The sequence below is a fragment of the Chionomys nivalis genome, chromosome 14 (genome assembly GCF_950005125.1).
Source record: "Chionomys nivalis chromosome 14, mChiNiv1.1, whole genome shotgun sequence".
Lineage (NCBI taxonomy): Eukaryota > Metazoa > Chordata > Mammalia > Rodentia > Cricetidae > Chionomys > Chionomys nivalis.
Genome location: NC_080099.1, coordinates 47,572,056 through 47,591,787, shown reverse-complemented (window position 1 = coordinate 47,591,787; position 19,732 = coordinate 47,572,056). Strand labels below are relative to the sequence as shown.

Here is a 19,732-nt window from a genome sequence, read left to right as displayed (position 1 = left end):
TAAAATGGGAGACGAAGACTTCTAAGGCCGGAAACTAGTGGCGGCTGGTTGTTGCCACTGAGCCCAGACTTCCATTCCTGCTGCTCTCCTTTCTGCCGAAAACAACCCTGACTCTGTTCTGCTGTGTTTGGGGGACATGCTCCTTGACTCTGTTCTGCTGTGTTTGGGGACATGCTCTCTGACTCTGTTCTGCCTGTGTTTGGGGACATGCTCTCTGACTCTGTTCTGCCTGTGTTTGGGGAGCATGCTCTCTGACTCTGTTCTGCTGTGTTTGGGGGACATGCTCCCTGACTCTGTTCTGCTGTGTTTGGGGGACATGCTCTCTGACTCTGTTCTGCCTGTGTTTGGGGACATGCTCCCTGACTCTGTTCTGCTGTGTTTGGGGACATGCTCCCTGACTCTGTTCTGCTGTGTTTGGGGGACATGCTCTCTGACTCTGTTCTGCTGTGTTTGGGGGACATGCTCTCTGACTCTGTTCTGCTGTGTTTGGGGACATGCTCTCTGACTCTGTTCTGCCTGTGTTTGGGGAGCATGCTCTCTGACTCTGTTCTGCCTGTGTTTGGGGGACATGCTCTCTGAGGACATAAGAAGAGAGACAGCTGTGGCTGGGATCAAACAGGAGGAGGAAACTCCCATACATAATCTGCAACAATTTTTGTTTGTTTTGGTTTTTCGAAGACAGGGTTTCTCTGTGTATCCCTGGCTGTCCTGAAATTTGGTGTGTAAACCAGGCTGGCCTCAAACTCAGAGATCCATCTGCCTCTGCCTTCTGAGTGCTGAGATTAAACTGTGCACCACCACCACCTGGCAATAACTACTTGTTATGAGTCACACAATGTGCTTGACATGAGCTGACTTTTTATTTCACTGTTTTAGTTTTTGTTTATTTGTACACACATGTGCACACACACACATGAACATACGTGGAGATCAAAGGACAACTTTCAGCAATCTGTTTCCTCCTTCCAGCATGTGTGTTCTAGGGACTGAATTTGGATCTTCAGTCTTAGTACTGAATACCTTTAGCTGCTACACCATCTTTTTCCTATTGACCTATTTATTGGTTTTTAGCTGTGGGACCCTCACCCCTTATTCTCAAAGGGACAAGAAGGAATTTCCTAGCAGAATGTTTTAAAATTAAAAACACAGACTGGCCTCACATTCCCAGAAAGACAGCACTTTCCTTCCCCCTTCCCACTCCAAACACAAGGACACTCAGCCCAGCCAGCCACCTGGTACAGGCTGATAAAGGTGGCCTGACTCAGGAACTGGGTGGCCTTGCTCTAAGAACAAAAAACTAGCTGACACAGCAGGATGGGACAGAGCAAAAGTCCTTGCACCCATGCCAAAGCAGTTTCAAAAGGCCTCTTTGTAGTTACACCTTTAAAAGCCTACCCCACAGAAGAGCTAGAACTCCTCTCTACCTCACTGCAACTAGGGTTGGAGATGAGTTCCAAACTAGTTTGTATTATGCTAAATAACCTTGCTTATTAAAGTCTGGGCCTCTCTGGGGGTCATGCTCTGGGCACAACAGAGCCAGGTCTTACTATGTTGCCCAGGCAGATCTCAACCCCCAAGGTCACATGATCCTTTCACCTCAGACTCCCCAGTAACTGGAACTACAGGTGTGTATCACTAAACTCCACTGAATTGTCTCCTTTGTTTGCAATCCAATCTTATTTACCTCAAGCTGGACTTAGATGCAGCTGAGGATAACCTCAAAACTCTTATCCTCCCGCAGCCACCTCTTGACAGCTGGGATTACGAGTGTGTATCATTTACACCCTGATTATTTGGAATTAGGGATCAAACCCAAGGCTTTATGCATGCTAAGGAAGCATTCTACCAATTTAGCTCGCCCCTAGCCCGGTTTTGGGTTTTAAAACAGGATGTCTTATAGCCCATGCTGGTTTGAAATTCCTTGTATAGCCAAGGGTGGCCTTGAACTTCTGGTCCTCCTGCCTTAGCCTTCCAAGTGCTGGGATTACAGGGATGTGCTACAATGTCTGGCTGCATTCTTGCAATTAAATAAATCTCACCAAAAAAAAAAAAATCTTTAAAGCAGAACACTAATCTGTTGGGAGCAGAGAAAACAGGGTTTCTAAATATCCAGTAACATACTGAAGATCACATGGATAAAACTGGTGCTGAAGTCAGACTTTGAACCCAAGAAGTTTAACTAACTCTGTGGAGTCCAGCTCTCTGTTGTAGCCACTCTGCTCCGCCTCCCTGTGAAGACCAGGTGATTTAAGTTGTTTACCTCTTCACTCTCTGTGGGCAGACCCTCTAGGGTATAATATCTGTGGGGGCTGGAGCTGCCTTTGGCTTTCCATATTCTCTCAGTAGCTTCTTTTCAGCCACTAAATCTAGCTTGGCTACAAGCTCTTCAGTCTGTCTGCAGGGCTCCTCTTTCACTTTGGTAGTTTCCATCTCCCTTCTCTCCTGTTCCTGGTACCAACCAGATGAAGGACAACAGTTTCCCCTTGAGTCTCTGCTGCTAATGCACAATGGCTCCATTAAATAAGCTACCTGCAATCAAAGTTTATTATTAGATGCATAGGAACAGCAATGGAAACCAGCATCCATACATCAGTGATGCCACATGCTCACACTGTCAGTAGGACTAAGTCTAGGATGGCAAATAGATTTAACCCATTTAATCATTCAATTATTAAATTTTATCAAAGGCAGTGGGTCATAGTGAACATGTAGACATAATTCTTAGCTCTTTAAGATTATGGTATAATTTTTTATCTCAAGTGTCAATTGTGATTAATTGGGAATAGCTGTCTAGAAAACTTAAACTCTTTTTCTTTTATAGAAGTGGCAACATTTGAACTAGATACTTGCTGAACTTGATGTACATTCTCTTGAACATGTTCCTTTGCAGTTGCAGAATAAATATAAATTCACTGTTCCAATATGTTGGTCCTCAGCCCTTAACCAAGGTAATGACATTTGGACAACAAGGATACTCATGATAAGGCAACACTGCATATAAAAATTCTACTTCCTGGGCTGGAGAGATGGCTCAGTGGTTAAGAGCACTGGCTGTTCTTCCAGAGAACTTGAATTCAATTTCCAGCACCCACATGGCAGCTCACAACTGTCTGTAACTCCAGTTCCAGTGGATCTGGTACCTTCACACCAATGTACATAAAATAAAATTAAATAAATTGTTAAAAAAATTCTACTTCTGAGCTGGAGAGATGGCTCAGAGGTTAAGAGAACTGATTGCTCTTCCTGAGGTCCTGAGTTCAATTCCCAGCAACCACATGGTGGCCCACAACCATCTGTAATGAGATCTGGTGCCCTCTTCTGGCGAGTAGGCATACATGAAGATAGAACACTGTATACATAATAAAAATCTTTAAACAAAATTCTACTTCCTAAGACCCAGGGGCCTAAAGACTGTGGATTTAGGACATTCAATTGCAAACTATATATTTGGCCCATATTCTATATCAGCACCAGGTGCTGGGGGCATAATAACCAGCCACTGCCACAGTGGTACTTGTATTTTGTTTTTATTTATTTATTTATTTTTTGGTTTTTTGAGACAGGGTTTCTCTGTGGTTTTTTGGAGCCTGTCCTGGAACTAGCTCTTGTAGACCAGGCTGGTCTCGAACTCACAGAGATCCGCCTGCCTCTGCCTCCCGAGTGCTGGGATTAAAGGCGTGCGCCACCACCACCCGGCTTGTTTTTATTTTTTAAGGTTTATTTTTATTTGCTGGGCATGGTGGTGCATGCTTTAGTCCCAGCACTCAGGAGACAGAAGCAGGCAGATCTGTTTCAGGCTAACCTGGTCTACATAGTGAGTTCCAGGACAGCCAAAGTTACATAGTGAGACCCGTCTTAAAGAAACATACATACAAAAAAAATTAAATTTTATGTGTGTGTGTGTGTTTGTTTCTGAATATATGACACATGCATGTGTGTGTCCTCAGAGGCCAGAAGAGGGTATTGGATCCCCTGCAACTGGAGTTACAGACATTTGTGAGTTGCCTGATGTGGGTGCTAGGACCCAAACTTCAGCCCTCTGCAAGAGCCCACTGAGCCATCTCTTTAGTACCAAGCCTTCGGTTCAGTAAACAAGACTAACAGTAGTAGAAACATGCAAGGGTATAAGCCGGGCGGTGGTGGCGCACGCCTTTAATCCCAGCACTTGGGAGGCAGAGGCAGGCGGATCTCTGTGAGTTCGAGACCAGCCTGGTCTACAAGAGCTAGTTCCAGGACAGGCTCCAAAACCACAGAGAAACCCTGTCTTGAAAAACCAAAAAAAAAAAAAAAAGAGTTGGCTGGGCCAGGGCGGTGGCCCTGCAAAAGACCCTTGGAAAGCTGAAGCTGAAGCCAGGTTTCTGGGCTAAGCAGCCAGATCTGATCTCAAAATGAGAGAAAAGAGAAGGTGAAAGGAAGCGAAGGGGAAGACAAGACAGTGAAGGGGGAAAAGAAAAAGAAAAGGGGTAAAGTGTGATCTTTCCAGCTGTGGAAATAATAGCCTCTCCATTACCTCAGAGAGGAAGTGGAGGAGGTTCTGGCTGTTGCCTTGCTCTTCCTCCTCCTGAGGTTCTTCACTCTCGACATCTTCCACAAGGAACTCACTAGATTCTCTCTCTGGTGTGCTTTCCTCTAGTTCTTCAGCCTCTGCATCTGAATTCTCAGTTTCCCTACAGTTGCTCATATCAAGATCCAGACTGGAGTTCCAGGAGCTGAAGGCAGATCTGTACTCGTTGCTCAGTTCAGAGTTCTCGGGGCCATTGTGACCAGAGTTCATCCAGATCCACTTACACCGCATCTGTAAACACACAGAAAAGATGCATTAACTCAAATAAAAACAAGACAAATTAATTCAAATCAACACTCCCAGTACACTGCTATGTTCCAAGTTCATAGAAAGGGTCTTGAAATTTCTTTCATTAGGAGGCACAAGAACCAGCTAAACAAAGACATTAGATGAAAATTTATCTTTTGGATAAAAAATAGCTTGTTTATATTATCCCATTTTCAAACTTGGATTTCATACTGGACAAAAATGGAGTGAAGAATTGGAGCATACCTGACTTACAGACTTGCTTTATCACCAGATACCCATGGACTCAGCAAGGCAATAAACTTGGATTAGATTTTCCTCAGTATATACAACTTTTAATCTATTATTAATTTATTAATCATTAATCTCAAAACACTTGTGGTTACCTATGGCATCCTTCTGGTCACATCTGACTGTCAGAATAAAAACAGAAGCACTTATTCATTCATTCATTGGGAAATTTTATTATTTTTACGTGTTGTGTGTGTGAATGCCGTGTGTGTCCATGGGCCAGTAGAGGGATCGGATCCCTTGGATTAGAAGTGGTGGTAAGCCACCTGTGACTTGAACTCAGGTCCTCTGGAAGAGAAGCACTGTCTTTTGCAGTTTTTCTTCCTTCTAAAGACAGGTTGGCACGTAGACTGGCTTCACACTCAGTAGGCAGCCGAGAAAGACCTGGTTTATGTGCTGGCAAAACGGAATCCAGGGTTTCAAGCATACTAGGAAAGCTAGCTACAGCCACAGCATCTAGCCACAGCTTTCAATAGATTCTTGAGTTCTTGGTCTTCTGCTTTGTCATTAAATTCAAGTTTCAACTTTTTTCTCTGTTCAAGTTGCTCCCTTGATTTTTAAAAAGTATTTAAAATGACCATTTATGTATATATGCCAGTGTGAAGTACTGGCACCCTAGTTGCTGGAGTTAACAGTTGTGAGCCGCCTGATGTGCTAGAACCTAAACTCACTCTCTGCAAGAGCACCATCCCTGCCTTTTGTGTGTCTTGCTATATATATCCTCAAACTCAAAATTCTACTAAAGTTTCCTGAGTGTTGGGGCCTAGTCTCTACCGTTGAGGCAAGGAGTGCCTTTTGTCTCATCTGTACTTCACTCCTAAACAGCATGAGTCCTAACTATGCCTTAGTTTTGCCCCCAATAGTTACTATTTTGGTAAACTCATGCATCAGCTTTTCTACCAACCGAAAATTATCTTTAGAACACTTTATTCACAAACTTTCCCTACTTAAAAACTTTTAAAATTTTTATTTGTTGAGGCCGGGTCTCACCATGCAGCCCTGGCTGGCCTGGCACTCTGTAGACTAGGCTCGCTTGTGACTCAAGAGATCCGCCTGCCTCTGCCTCTGGAGCGCTAAGATTAAAGACGTGCACCACCATGCCCAGCAGTTTTCCAGCTTCTAGTGCCTTGGTGTTTGTAAGGCATACCTGTCTGTGGACTGCTTTGAGACTCATTTCATATTCTAACTCCTGGACGGACTCAACTCTATTTCATCTCAAAGACTAACTTCTCCCTTAGCTTAGCAAACTTTACATTTTTGAACAGGGTCTTGTATATCACGGGTGACCTGAACTTTGCTATGTAGCCAATTATTAGTGTGAACTGATGCTCCTTTATCTACCTTCTAGTGTCAGGAATAGGCTTGGGTCACAACGGTACATGAAGGACTAGGACTCAAAGTAAACTTTAAACTCTAAACCACATCCCAAACCCTCAAATTTACAAACAGTTCTATTTTAGGCAGTAATACTTGTGACTTCTAGGCACATTTTTTTTTTTTTTTTTTTTTAAATGACAGGGTCTTAACTAGGTAGCCCTGGCTAGCCTGGAACTCACTATGTATACCAGGCTGGCCTTGAACTCACAAGAGATCCGCCTGCCCCTGACTCACAAATGCTGGGATTAAAGGCGTGCACCACCACACCCAGTTTTAGGCATATTCTTCTTAAACCTTTTTCCTCCAGGAAGAATAAAGAATTAAAGCATGGCCTATTAGTAATTTTATTTTTAAAAAGGTTCATACTAGTTCAATTTACTGATGAATATTTTTATTTAGAAACAGAAGTTAGGATAGATAAAACTAAGGTCACAAGGTTTTTAATACATTTTTTAAAATTTTAATTACACTTGTGTGTGCACAGACACGTACACATGCACACTCCATTGTGTGGAGATGACAGCACAACTTGTAGAAGTCAGGTCTTTCCTCCCACGGATACCTGAACCCACTGAGACACCATGCAGGCCCCACCAATGTAGTTTTGAGACAAGAGCTCCTTCTGCAGTTCAGTCTGGCCGCAAACTATCAGCTATCCTCCTGCCCCAGTTCCCAAGTGCTAGGGTTACTGGTATGAGCCAGGCTGTTTTCAAGTGATTTCTTTCCCCCAGTACTGGAGATTGCCAAGAACTAGTTGAGCTGTACCACTATACTACCAAAATACACGCCTGGCCCTCAACTTCCTCTCAGAAACTAACCTTTACATACATCAGTAAGTTTCTGTTGTTGTTGCTTGAGCAGTTCTAGCCCAGTGTGGTACACACACCTGTAATCCAAACTACTGGGGAAATTAAAATTGGAGGATTTTTTAGCTCTAGGCTAGCCTTGTCAAAATACAGAGACTCCACCTCAAAAGACGGAATAATATTGTGCATGAGTTCTACCTACAGAAATACCAATAGTGTGGATGGTGGTGGTGCACATCTTTAATCCAAGCACTCGGGAGGCAGAGGCAGGTGGACCTCTGTGAGTTCAAGGCCAGCCTGGTCTACAAGAGCTAGTTCCAGGACAGGCTCCAAAAAAACTACAGAGAAACCTTGTCTCGAAAAACAAAAGAAAACAACAACAACAATAGCACGAACAAAGAAAGTCCTGGCTTGAAACATTCCTGCCCTATTCTGCTGCCTTTGTCCATGCTAAATCCCTAAGGAATTATATGAACTAGATCCTGATAATCTTCACATTTTCCAAACATTCAAGAAAAGTCCAATAAAATAGCCGCTATTAATTCTTTTAAAAACACCAATCGCGAGTTTAGTCTTGGCTACTCACCTCTTCTCAGGTGCCGCAAACAGCTTATAAACCCACTCCTCAGCTCTAACAATCCATCCCTCATGATTAGTTACCGTGGTGAAGAAAACACATTTTAAACACAAAGGACACACCAAAGGCCAGAGTTTTCCTTCTGTTTGTTATATACACATACTTCACAGGTTTATTCTTTAAAAAAGTCTGTACACTTCACAAGACAGTACAAATTAGCTACAATCTGCTAGCTACACAGTAGGGCATTAACACAGCCCATGATTTTTGCCCTAAAACGGGCAATTGTGCTACTCCAACTCTCTGAAAAGAGATTTTCTCAACTCATGTCATTTGGCCCAGGCACCTTCTCTTCTGGACCCATAACTGCTTCTCAGCCTTTTGACTAAGATCAAATGTGGATCTGAGCCCACAAGCCCCAAGCTATGTCTTGTTTATTCCTAGTTCAGGTTCAGCTCAAAGAGGGAACTCTGAGGCTTCACTTCTTCATCTTCATGTCTGCTTCAATGGCACAGCGGCGTCCCCTGGTTCCCCCATCCTAGACAATATCAAAGAAAGGAAGGAAACATGAGTGAGTTGATTACACAGTAAGAGACAACATACAACAGGAATGTTGGGAATTTGATTTCTTGGGGGAATGGATCTGCAGAGAGTACCAAAGGGATGAAGTGGAAGGGATTTTCTGTTCTCCAGAGCAGCTAAAAGAACACTGGTATTCTGTGAGTGAACTGTAAGACAATATCTTCCTCATGCCAACACAAAGGCCTTCGTATTCACCTGGGGTCCCACAGAATGACTACCAGTCATCCCACCCAGGCCCACATTGTGTGTAAGAACAGGAAGAGAAAATGCAAAGTAGGAGAGGCAGAAAGGGCAGCGGAGAGAGAGAGAGGTTCTTGGCTAACATACCTGTCCAGTTGCTGGTCCCTATAAGAAAGGCCTTTCCTGCAGACTGACCCTGGCACTAGTTCCCTAGCACCTCCTGACCGTTGCTTTCCATGAGATCAGGACAATCAGGCTTCTTTCCATCTGCTGCTCTCTCCCTGCAGCCCAGCTCCTTCCTCTTGTGCAAAACTTTGCTGTCTTCAATAGATAAAAGATCCTATTAACTGGCCTTGCAATAGCCAGCCACTCGAATGAGAATCCAGAGTCACTGTTGCAGGCCAATAAGAAAGAATAGACATCACAGTGTTCTGTTTGTGGTACAGGTCTATAGGCAAGATGAACTAGTGAACATTTTGGCTGGGCTGGACCATTTCTGTATTTCTAATATGCAAGGATTAAAATTTTTTTAGAACATTAAGTTGTCAATAGCCAACAGTTAGAAATAACACCTTGCATTTGTGTAACACTTTATTTTTTTCCCCCAAGTTAGTTTCATAACTTATTTTATCCTCACAACATCCCTGTGAGGTAGGCTGGACAGGTTATCTCAATCTTATTCTTTCTTCTTCTTTTTTTAAAGCCTTATTTTCATTTAATGTGTATGAATGTTTTGCCTGCATGTGTATATGTGCACCACAAGCATGCAGTGCCTGTGGAGGCCGAAAAGGGCTTTGGGTTCCTTAAAACTGGAATTATAGGCAGTTGTGAGCACCATGTGGGTGCTGGAAAGCCAACCCAGATCCTCTCCAAGAGCAGCCAGTGTTCTTAACTTCTGAGCATCTCTCTAGTACTCCCTCTTGCTCTCTTTGGAGACAGGGTCTTACTCTATAGCCTAGGCATTCTTTGATCCTGTGGGCAATCCTCCTGGCCCTCAACTCATTATTACTTCCATTACACAGATGAGAAAAACAAGGCCCTCAAATATTATCCAATGATCTTAAGACTGTACAGTTTTTCATCATGGTCTTTCCCTTACTTCACTGCTCTACCATGAAGAGTCAGCCATTTAATTTATAGAGCAAAAGAATAAAAACCTTTAGGCTAAGGCCGGGCGGTGGTGGCGCACGCCTTTAATCCCAGCACTCGGGAGGCAGAGGCAGGCGGATCTCTGTGAGTTCAAGACCAGCCTGGTCTACAAGAGCTAGTTCCAGGACAGGCTCCAAAACTACAGAGAAACCCTGTCTCGAAAAACCAAAAAAACAAAACAAAACAAAAAACAAAAAAACTTTAAGCTAGAACTATTATGTTTATCTATAATCTCATCAACAATTATTATACCCAAGTGGTCACTGCTACTGAGATCTTTAAAAGAATTTTTTTAAAGAACTGCCACCACTGTGTGTGATGCACGTGTAGGAGCACGCACACCATGGTGTACACGTGGAGTTCAGAGACAATTCCATGGAGCTAGTACTCTCCTTCCACTTTCACTGGGGTCTGTGGATCAAATTCAGGTCACCAGACTCCCACGGCAAGTGCCTTTACCACTGAGATCTTTAGCTTAATTTTACTGAGGGTTTGTGTGCTAAGTCTCTCAGTTTAGGTAGGAGGAAATGGAAAGGTATGTGTTAAATATCTGCCAACACGAGGAAAATGCCAAAAACGCCAGATAGCAGCTGCTGCTCTGAGCTATCTTCCACTTGTAAGTAAAGAACTGGTAAAAGGTGGAAGCAAGAAATGAGGAGCAGGTGCATCCCAGGTCCTTTACCCTAAGAACACTTCATACTTCAGTGCAGTGATTTTACAGTCAGTTCCTTCTCAGCCACCCAGCTCCCCAGCCCCCGCCTCCAACACACACACATACACACAACACATGCAAAGAGTCTAGAATGCAGAAGAAGAGTTTCTTATTCAATGGATAAGAAGAATTTCAAGACATTGCCACAGTCTGCATTTTGGATTTCCCTCTGCCACCCAGGCCCAGCAGAAGCTGAGAATCTTTCTGGCAACATCACCCCTTGCAGCCATTCAATACTTACAAAGAGAGAGAGAAGGAAGGCAGGAGAGCCCATGGGGACACTGTCCTGTTAGAGGACAAACAAATACTGATCAGGTTCCACAGAAACTCTCAGCCACAAGCACCCCAAACCTCAGGACAAAGGCAAAAGCACCACACACACAGCACAAAGACAGAAATGTAACACTCGAGAGCAAGAGGAAAGAGATCCCACAGCCACAGGACCCCAGAACAGGAGCTAAGTCACCAACCGCTGTGAACTACTTCACCCCACCCCGACAGCACTCTCCTAGAGGATTAATAACCCATGCACGCAAATCAAACTGTCCCTCGTGTCACAGACAGAAGCAAGCCTCCACCACCCTCACATCCATCTGCACACCACTGGTTTGCAGAATGTTAGCAATATAGAGTAACTTAAGGTTCTCTGGATGTTTTGGACTCCATTTCTGTCTCCATACCTTCTCTGAAGCATCTTGTTTTCGGGTAGAATCTCTCCCCCGAAGACTCTTAGCACTGATTCCAGATTCAGATGTTTGCATAATCAACTGTGTGGCCAAGAATTGCTGTAGAGAGAAGAAAAAAAGTTTGACCACAAAGACCCAATCCAGCAGGAAAGAATCAACAAACTTAAGGTTTCGTGACACACTTATACACTCTTCTAGTCAGTACTTCTTGGCTTACTAAAAGGCTTAATTCTAACTGTTCCTATAGAATTTAGAAGCCGAAAGTATCTTTTAAATAAAATAAAATAAAACAAAGACTTTTTAGCAATTAAAGTCACTTGGCAGACTTAACAAAGACACAACAGTCCTCCAAGGTCAGCATTATGAAGGATGTGTGGTGAGACAATTGTTAAGACCGAAGTAGACTTCTTGTGATAAACAGGGATTATGCACTCTGTGCCAGAATATTTTATGTAACTAAAAACATCCTTAGCCTTACCTTAAAAACTGATCTGAAAACTTCAGAGGGGGCCAGGAAATAAATAGCTTAGATAGAGAAGTGCTTGTCTAGCACACATGAAGCCCTGCCTGGGCTTGACTCCTAATATGAATAAACTGGGTGTGCTGTGGACATGATATAGCTCAGTGGAACAGCATTTGTGTAGGCCGTGTGAAGCACTAGTTTGAATCTCTAGCAACAAGAGCAAAATAGCAGCAGCAACAACAAAAACTGAATTCATTTGCCTAAGAAAGATAGAATTTCTATTATAATTCTTCCATCAAACCGAAAAAACCTATACAACTCCAGTAAGAGAAAAATGACTGACTTACCTGTGCTCCTGATGCCTACTATAAGCAAAGTCACCATTATGATTCTTCCCTTCACTTCATCCCTACTCAAACAAAAATGAGCCTCAATGTACCTGGATCTGTTCCAGGACATCTCTCTGCATCTCTACTGCCATGTGATATACATCATGGTCTGAGCTATTATACATAACAGCATTCTGAAACATCAGCATGATGTCACGCTGAAACTCAGCTGTGCTGCGGATCAGTCCATTTTCAATGTTTTTCTTAATGGTTGACAAATCCATAGGTCTAAAAAAAAAAATAAATAAACAGAGCTAATTGGCTGTGGAGGGAGGATTTCACTTTGATTTCTGAATACAGTATCACTATGTAGTCCTGTTCACATAAACCTTCAGTTTCAGCTACCAAGATCTAAAAGCATGTATTCAATTCCCCCAAAAGCCAATCTACATATCAGGCATCAAGAAAAGTAATAAAAGATAATCAATTTTTTATTCAAAAAATATTTATTTATTATTTATTTATTTATTTATTTATTTATTTATTTATTTATTTATTATGTATGCAATGTTCTGTCTGTGTGTATGTCTGCAGGCCAGAAGAGGGCACCAGACCTCATTACAGATGGTTGTGAGCCGCCATGTGGTTGCTGGGAATTGAACTCAGGACCTTTGGAAGAGCAGGCAATACTCTTAACCATTGAGCCATCTCTCCAGCCCCGATAATTAATTCTTTTAGACTATCAATGGCAATCAGCCACTGCCATGGTCAGTTCAACACTAATACTACTAGTCTTTACCAATCTCAGCACGTGTGAGGCAGAGGCAGGAATTACTCACTTTCTGTGACTTTGAGGATAGCTTTGTCTATAGAGTCCCAGGCCAACCAGGGTGATATATAGTAAGACCCCATCTCAAAACGAAACACCCTTGCTTTAAATTTACTACCTAAGGGCCGGAGAGATGGCTCAGAGGTTAAGAGAACTGACTGCTGTTGCTGTTCCGGAGGTCCTGAGTTCAATTCCCAGCAACCACATGATGGCTCACACCCATCTATAATGAGATCTGGTGCCCAAAACGCTATATATATAATAAATATATTTTAAAAAAAAGATAAAAATAAATAAATAAATTAATTAATTAATTTACTACCTAAAGCAAAATTCACTTACGTCTACACAAATTTTAAGTCAGGCACGTTAGCTGGACTATGGCTTACCTCTGCACAATGCTATGGTAGCCAGGTGCTATGTCATCTGTAACAGGTTGCAGGAACACATTGGCATACCTGTCCAAAAAGAATAGGTTTATTACTGATTTATTCCCCAAAAGGAAAAACATCAGCAGTCTCATAGCTTACTGAAATAACTTCCTGAGTCAACAATGAGGAGCTGGTAATGCCTGCTCACCTATGATTTGCTGCAGCCCTCCACACAAGCATAATGGCTTTCTTCCATATTTTCTGAGCCTGAATTGCTTCTTGGTCTTCACTGCACACAGAGCTGAAATAGACAAGGGGTACTACTAAGCATAAGGAGAAAAACAATGACCTATTTCTCTTCAACTATTTGTTTCAAGCCGAGAAAGGGAAAATAACAAGCAAAATTAAGGCTAAAGATATGGCTCTATGATAGAATGCCTAGCATTCAAAAGTTCAATGTTGCCGGGTGGTGGTGGCACACGCCTTTAATCCCAGCACTCAGGAGGCAGAGGCAGGCGAATCTCTGTGAGTTCGAGACCAGCCTGGTCTACAAGAGCTAGTTCCAGGACAGGCTCCAAAACCACAGAGAAACCCTGTCTCGAAAAACAAAAACAAACAAACAAACAAAAAAAAAGTTCAATGTCCCCAAACACCACCCACCCCCACACACAGGGCAAGCATAGTTGCTCACACCTATAATCTGTCTGTAATTCCAGCACTTGGGAGACAGAAGCTAGAGGAGTAGGAGTTCTAGATCACCCTCAGCTATGTAATAACAACTGCACACCAACCTAGGGTACAGGAGACCCCATCTAAAAATAAAAAAAGGAATCCCATATACTCACAACTGTGAAGAGGCAGGGCTACTTGGGATAGAGTCTGCCAGTGTGTGTGACTGCAGTGTAGCATTATGTATACTAAAGCCATCATCACTTTCGCTCACAGGGGGTTCATTATCCATCTCAGACAAATAGCCTTCTCCTTGATCTTCTTCCTTAGGCTCCTCTAGGCTAGTTACTTCACTGACTCCATCTTCTTCCTCCTCATCACCTGGAGCATCCTTAGATATAGTGTGCACCAGTCAACAAATGCAAGCAAAGCTACCTACCAAACCATTATTAAATGAGATCTGCTTTTGCGTTAGATCAGCTCTAGAAACGGCCTCACACTTTTTTTGGCTGAGTCCTTTATCACTTATACTACCCTCTACTTAACTGACTAAGTAAGGCAAAGTAATTTATAACCTGGACAAAGAATACAGCCCAGGACCTTTTTTAAAGGAAGAAAAAAAAAAAAAAAAAAAGCTACTTACTTAAGACTAAGCTAAGAGGCGTTCCTTCTTTCCCCTTGCTCTTGAGAGGAACTCTGACCCTGGGTACAAAGTTATCAAAAATCATTTTATAATCACTTTATTTCATGTCTTTGCTGATGGAGCAAGCTCACCTCACATTACTTTAAATTTGTTACCGCTACTTTAGTAATTCTAAGGTAAAACCAGGTAATTCTCTTTCAGTAGTCTAAATTGTAACCTGACTCCCCAAATGTTCCTCCTGGCACCTCTATTCACTCTGAGTCATTCTGGATGTAGCAAAACTTCTTTGTGTGCTATATACAGAGAAACTCTCATGGGAAGCACATGCTACCATAGTACTCCCATTAGACCAGACTGTCTGCTACAGTTTCTCCTCATCCAACTCCCTATAGGTTTACCAGGAGATAAAGATAAGAATTTACTAAAATTCATTTAATAACACAGTGTGGGAAAATCTAATCATAAGGCAAGAATAATAAAGAAAAGTCTGAAATACCTTTATCTGGCTTCCAAAAATAGTCCCTGATTCTTCTTTCAATGAGTCTGCAGAGGAGAGAAAGACTACCTGAAGATTCTGTACCTTAGCCTTCCCCTTCCTGTGGACCATGATCCTTCCCTGCAGCTCTCCTTTCTTTCCATGCTGTCCTGTCTTCTCCTCTACCTGCCCACAACCCACAAACCCTGAGAAGCCAAAAGGAAGAGATTTCAAGCTAGACATAAAGTTTCTTTACTCACCTGATATTTCAAACTTGTGCGGATCCTCTAAAGGATCTTCAATTGGATTTGAACCATGTGATGGAGACAACAAGCTTTCAGGAGATGCCTGAAAAAGAGATTAAGTATCTTAATTACTAATAAACTGTTAGAAGTCCCACAGTTCATTCTCTAATGACAATGAGACCACAGGAAAAATCCTCAGTCCTCCTTATCTAATATTTTGATGATCACCTTGGTATGTACTACTTGCAGCCTATGGCTTTGGCTATGTGCAACAAGCCAAGACTCAGGAATCCAAGAGCCTAAGTTGCCTAAATCACAACCCTCCTCTCATCCCAGCCCATTCATAAAATACCTCTGTCTTCACAGTTGAAAGTGGCATGTCATCGTCTTTCCCACTGGAACCATCTGTTTCACCAATCTCTCCACCTGCAGAACTTCTAGGTTCTTCATCTAAGTCTTGACTCCTGAGTTCTGGTGGTGCCATACTTGAGACTGGACCAACTCCAGCTACTATCTCAGCCCCTGACATGCCTGGCTCTGGCTCCGCAGGTTCCATCTTAATCTCAACACCTGATTCCCTGATGTCTACCAGTTCATGGATTCCTTTGTTTTCTGTTTCCTCAAAGTCTAGTCTTTCTTGTTTGACTGTCATTTCTGGTGCCGGAAGAGGCGCTGGCTTTTCCCGCTCCTGCTGGATAGGGTGTTCCCAAGGGCCAGGCAGGGACTGCGGATCATCATTGTCTTCACAGAATGACAGTGCTGCTTCCACAGCTGCCACATCCAGCACTTCAGGGTGATCATCGACCTGTCCCACAGTATACAAACTGTTGAGAGCACAAAAACACGCCCAAGTCCTCCCAGTCTAACAGTATAGAATCAGATGCTGAATCTAAAGCTACTTTTTCTACTTTTACCATTTAGAGGAAGCAACGAGTGGACAGACACTTGTGCTGAGCAAACAAGCAAGCAGGACAGCAGGGAAGATAAGTAGTACATCAGATTGTAAAGATGAAAATGGACAAAAGTACAATTAAATAATCCTTACTAAGAAAATCAAAGAAAGTCAGAGGTAGTCTATGTAGTACCCTGAAGACTTTTTAGGATTTTGCTAAATAGTTACCTTGTCTTCAATGATGGCAATGATGTCTCCAACTGTTTCAAAATCCAACTCTTCACCTGTGTAAGACACAGCAATATCCATCTTCTCAGCCAGATCTAAATCTTCCTTTCCATCTATGCTTGGAGCCTTTGATCCACCAGGAGCCTCTGCTACCCCTGATCGGAAACACTCTTCTTTGATAGAATTAATGATCATGGAGATTTCACTGCTATCCATGGAAACAGTCACAGTATGTGGATCCCCCACGGCATCACAGGGAACACAGGGGTCGGGCTGACTCACTGATTAACAGGAAGAAAACAGCAATTCAGAAGCTTATCCATTATTAAATGACCACCCGGAGATCACACCAGAGCTGTAGACACTAAAGGTCAGACACACTTAAGGTTTAAAAACTCACTCCTGCCCATGTTTTCTTCGCCCTGATTTTATTTACAGAGTGAGGTGAGAATACATCCTCAAGCCTGCTTATGTCTCCACTTAACCCTCCCCACCCAACTCACTAAATACCCACCCACTTCTATCCTTGTTTTTCTAAGGATACAGATGATCCAAGTCTACGAGAACAGAAGAGAAGTATCTATATGGGAGATAATGCTCTTGGTCACCTTTCTCTAACTAAAGTTTGGTCCTGTGGCTGCTCAGGGCGTGGGTCAGGGACGAACCTGGAGCTACACTTTCAGGAGTGGAGCCAGCCGGAGCAGAGGATGGTGTTGGCAGCGCAGGCATCATGACAATGGTAGCCTGGGACACAGACTCTACAGGGGGTGGCACAAGTTTAACTGGAGGCTCACTGGCAACAGTAGTGAAGGAAGGAAGAGGAGTGGTGAACTGTGTAGGACCAGCTTCTAAAAGCCGGGAAAGAGTGGGAGCACCTAACAGACAAAGAGGTACACAAAATGAGGTAAGAAAGCACATGAACAAGAAGCAATAGCCACTTGAGGACTCAATCAATATTTTTTTTTTACAGTTTCAAAGAATGAAAGTAACTCCTGTGTTGAATAAACTCATAACCACATCCTTACGTTCTTTAACCTCACCTAGGATCTTCCTCCAAGTTAGGAATGAACCCAAGTGCCAGATTATACACTATCTATAGCAAAAACAGGTAGACATTTTCTCTAAGGAAAAAATACACACTAAATAAAATAAAATAAAATGACTGGTATGACAGGCAAGAGGCTGAGGAAGAAAGAGCTCCATGGCTACAAAACAAAATCCTGGACAGCCTGAACTCTATAGCAAGACCCCGTCTCAAAAACAAGACAAAAAAAGGAAGAAAAAGAAAAGCGAGGAAAAGCCCTGCAACTCCTGCTGAAGTTCAGCACACTGTACATCGCCCACGCTCCACTTTAATCAATACCAGTGTGTTTTGTTTTGCAGGGGTGGGGTTGGGGGGAGGGTGTTTTGAGACAGGGTTTCTATGTAGTCCTAGCTGTCCTGGAACTTACTCTGTAGACCAGGCTGGCTTTGAACTCATAAGGGATCTGTCTGCCTCTCTGCCTCCCAAGTGCTGGGATTAAAGGAGTGCACCACTAGACCCTACCCAATCTCTAATGTAATGTTCATATGGTATTACTATTTTTGCTTCACATTCTGTCATTTAATTCTTAACACATCCCTGTAAAAAAATATGTGCCACCACTAAAATAGGAAACTAACTCTCCAGTAGTTAAGTTGCCTATCAAATGTCACAAAACCAACAGTATGGTAGATCTGAGATTCAAACCAGGTCTCTAGTTCCAAATCTCTTTTCCCCTATTTTATAATATCCAGGGTCTCTAGTATCTTTCCATAGTTTTACAAGAGCTAATACATTGCCAACATTAATAAAATAGGGAACTAAGCCTCAATAGTTATCTACCCAAGGCCACACAATCAATTGTATGGAAGACATGAGATTGAAGTCCAGATCTCTGGTTCTAAACCTCTTTCCCCTATTTTATAATTTCAGAGATCTCAGGCATCTTTTCACATTTTACAAGGCACAAAGAAATAGCTTCACTATCAACTTTATTGGTCTTTTTATCACCTATACTGTGGTAATTAAAGCTATCAATATTTCACATATGAAATGGGTCAATAATCTCAAGCACTATGTTAATAGAAAAGCTAGCTCCAAAGCAGTCTAAGAACTATAATTTGGCCTTAAATACATGACTATTTCCTTTATAATAAATATGAGAAGCATGAACAATAACTTACCTGAGGCAGCAGGGGAGGCTGCAACAGCACTGGTTGTTGGCTGTATCTCCCCACCATGTATCATGGGAAGAACCCCGCCTACCTCCAGGAGAACACCTGTGCTGTTCAGGTGGCCAGAAGCCACAGACACCTCACTCTCATTGACCTACCAGGGAAGAACAGAGGTAAAGGCTACACTCAAGTTCTTTCACTACCACTTCCCAAAACGCTCCAGTGCTCAAACAAACCTCTTGAAACTAAAACTTAGTATCCACAAAAATACTTTAAGATAGAAGGGAAACTCTAAACTATGTTTAGAACTTAAGTGATAAGAGTTCTCTGGGGGAAGAAAATCACAAATAATTATCATTCAGATACCTTAGGATCCAAGGACCAACTTAACGCACTTTTTTTTTTTTTTTTAAAGTTAACCTTTAACTAGGACACTCCTGTTTTTTGTTTTGTTTTTGTTTTACCCCAGGTCATATTTAAGGGCCCAGGCATTCCCTTCCAAGTACTAAATCACCACAGCTCTCAAACACCCACAGAAGTCTCCATACCAGTCTGGGGCTAGTAGGCAGGAGGCTGCCCTTCTTCAAGAGCTCTGACAGCAGAGGGGAGGGGGGTGGAGTTGCTTTCTGTCCAAGCATCTTTTTCTGGGGTGAATCATCTGTTACTGGGGTCATGGGGGCTTCTAAGGGTGCAGAGCCTGGAGGAAGGGTGTCAGGAATCCCAGGAAACGAGGTGACTGGGGTACTCGGCAAAGTCCCAGGGGTTACCTAAGAGACAACAGAGAACCTTTATCTGACTTCTCAAACTATGGAAGGTTCCCTACTAATCAGGATGTGTTAGTGTGTCTATTATTTTATTAGTTCTGAATGGAAATACCCAGAAACTATCTACACTTCTTTCCCATAGTATTTTCTCTTCCACTCACTCTAACCCACAACCCAATCATTACATCCAACCTGTTATTTTCAAATCCCTTAAAAAACTATTACTATTTTATTTGTAAAGAAACGATCTCTTTCTTCAACAGAAATTTTGTAAGACTAAATACATTTACCAGTAATTCACATAGTCTTTTTACCTATCTATCAAAAAGTTAAAATCCTCAATGCTTTTAGGTCCATCCTTATAGTCTTTAACATTCAGACCAAGAGAAGTTGCTTTTAGGCAAAAAGTGGTTTCCCATTATTCAGCTCTCTGCTGGCTTAATTTCCCTCTGCAAAGC

At 42.5% G+C, this 19,732-nt stretch overlaps 2 protein-coding genes across 3 annotated transcripts in view; both read right to left on the bottom strand.

Moving 5' to 3' along the window:
- Positions 1-4,819, bottom strand: part of LOC130886787 (bromodomain-containing protein 8-like) — a gene marked incomplete at its 5' end in the record, with an annotated part of 25,668 nt that extends 20,849 nt beyond the window's left edge. Inside the window, one exon of the mRNA XM_057788907.1 lies at positions 4,511-4,819. Within this exon, the coding sequence (XP_057644890.1) occupies positions 4,511-4,819 (309 nt within the window). The remainder of the gene's footprint in view (positions 1-4,510) is intronic.
- Brd8 (bromodomain containing 8) overlaps positions 4,735-19,732 on the bottom strand; it is a 26,916-nt gene continuing 11,918 nt past the window's right edge. The window contains exons 9-22 of one of the 2 annotated variants that reach the window (XM_057788902.1): positions 19,059-19,277; positions 18,520-18,664; positions 16,980-17,189; positions 16,315-16,595; positions 15,547-15,999; positions 15,210-15,297; positions 14,971-15,017; positions 14,008-14,222; positions 13,371-13,463; positions 13,181-13,249; positions 12,073-12,250; positions 11,165-11,269; positions 10,726-10,770; positions 4,735-8,399 (exon numbers count right to left, since the gene is read on the bottom strand). In XM_057788902.1, the coding sequence (XP_057644885.1) occupies positions 8,340-8,399; positions 10,726-10,770; positions 11,165-11,269; positions 12,073-12,250; positions 13,181-13,249; positions 13,371-13,463; positions 14,008-14,222; positions 14,971-15,017; positions 15,210-15,297; positions 15,547-15,999; positions 16,315-16,595; positions 16,980-17,189; positions 18,520-18,664; positions 19,059-19,277 (2,208 nt within the window). In that variant the 3' untranslated portion in view covers positions 4,735-8,339. The remainder of the gene's footprint in view (positions 8,400-10,725; positions 10,771-11,164; positions 11,270-12,072; positions 12,251-13,180; positions 13,250-13,370; positions 13,464-14,007; positions 14,223-14,970; positions 15,018-15,209; positions 15,298-15,546; positions 16,000-16,314; positions 16,596-16,979; positions 17,190-18,519; positions 18,665-19,058; positions 19,278-19,732) is intronic. The other variant, XM_057788903.1, reaches the window with a different exon arrangement.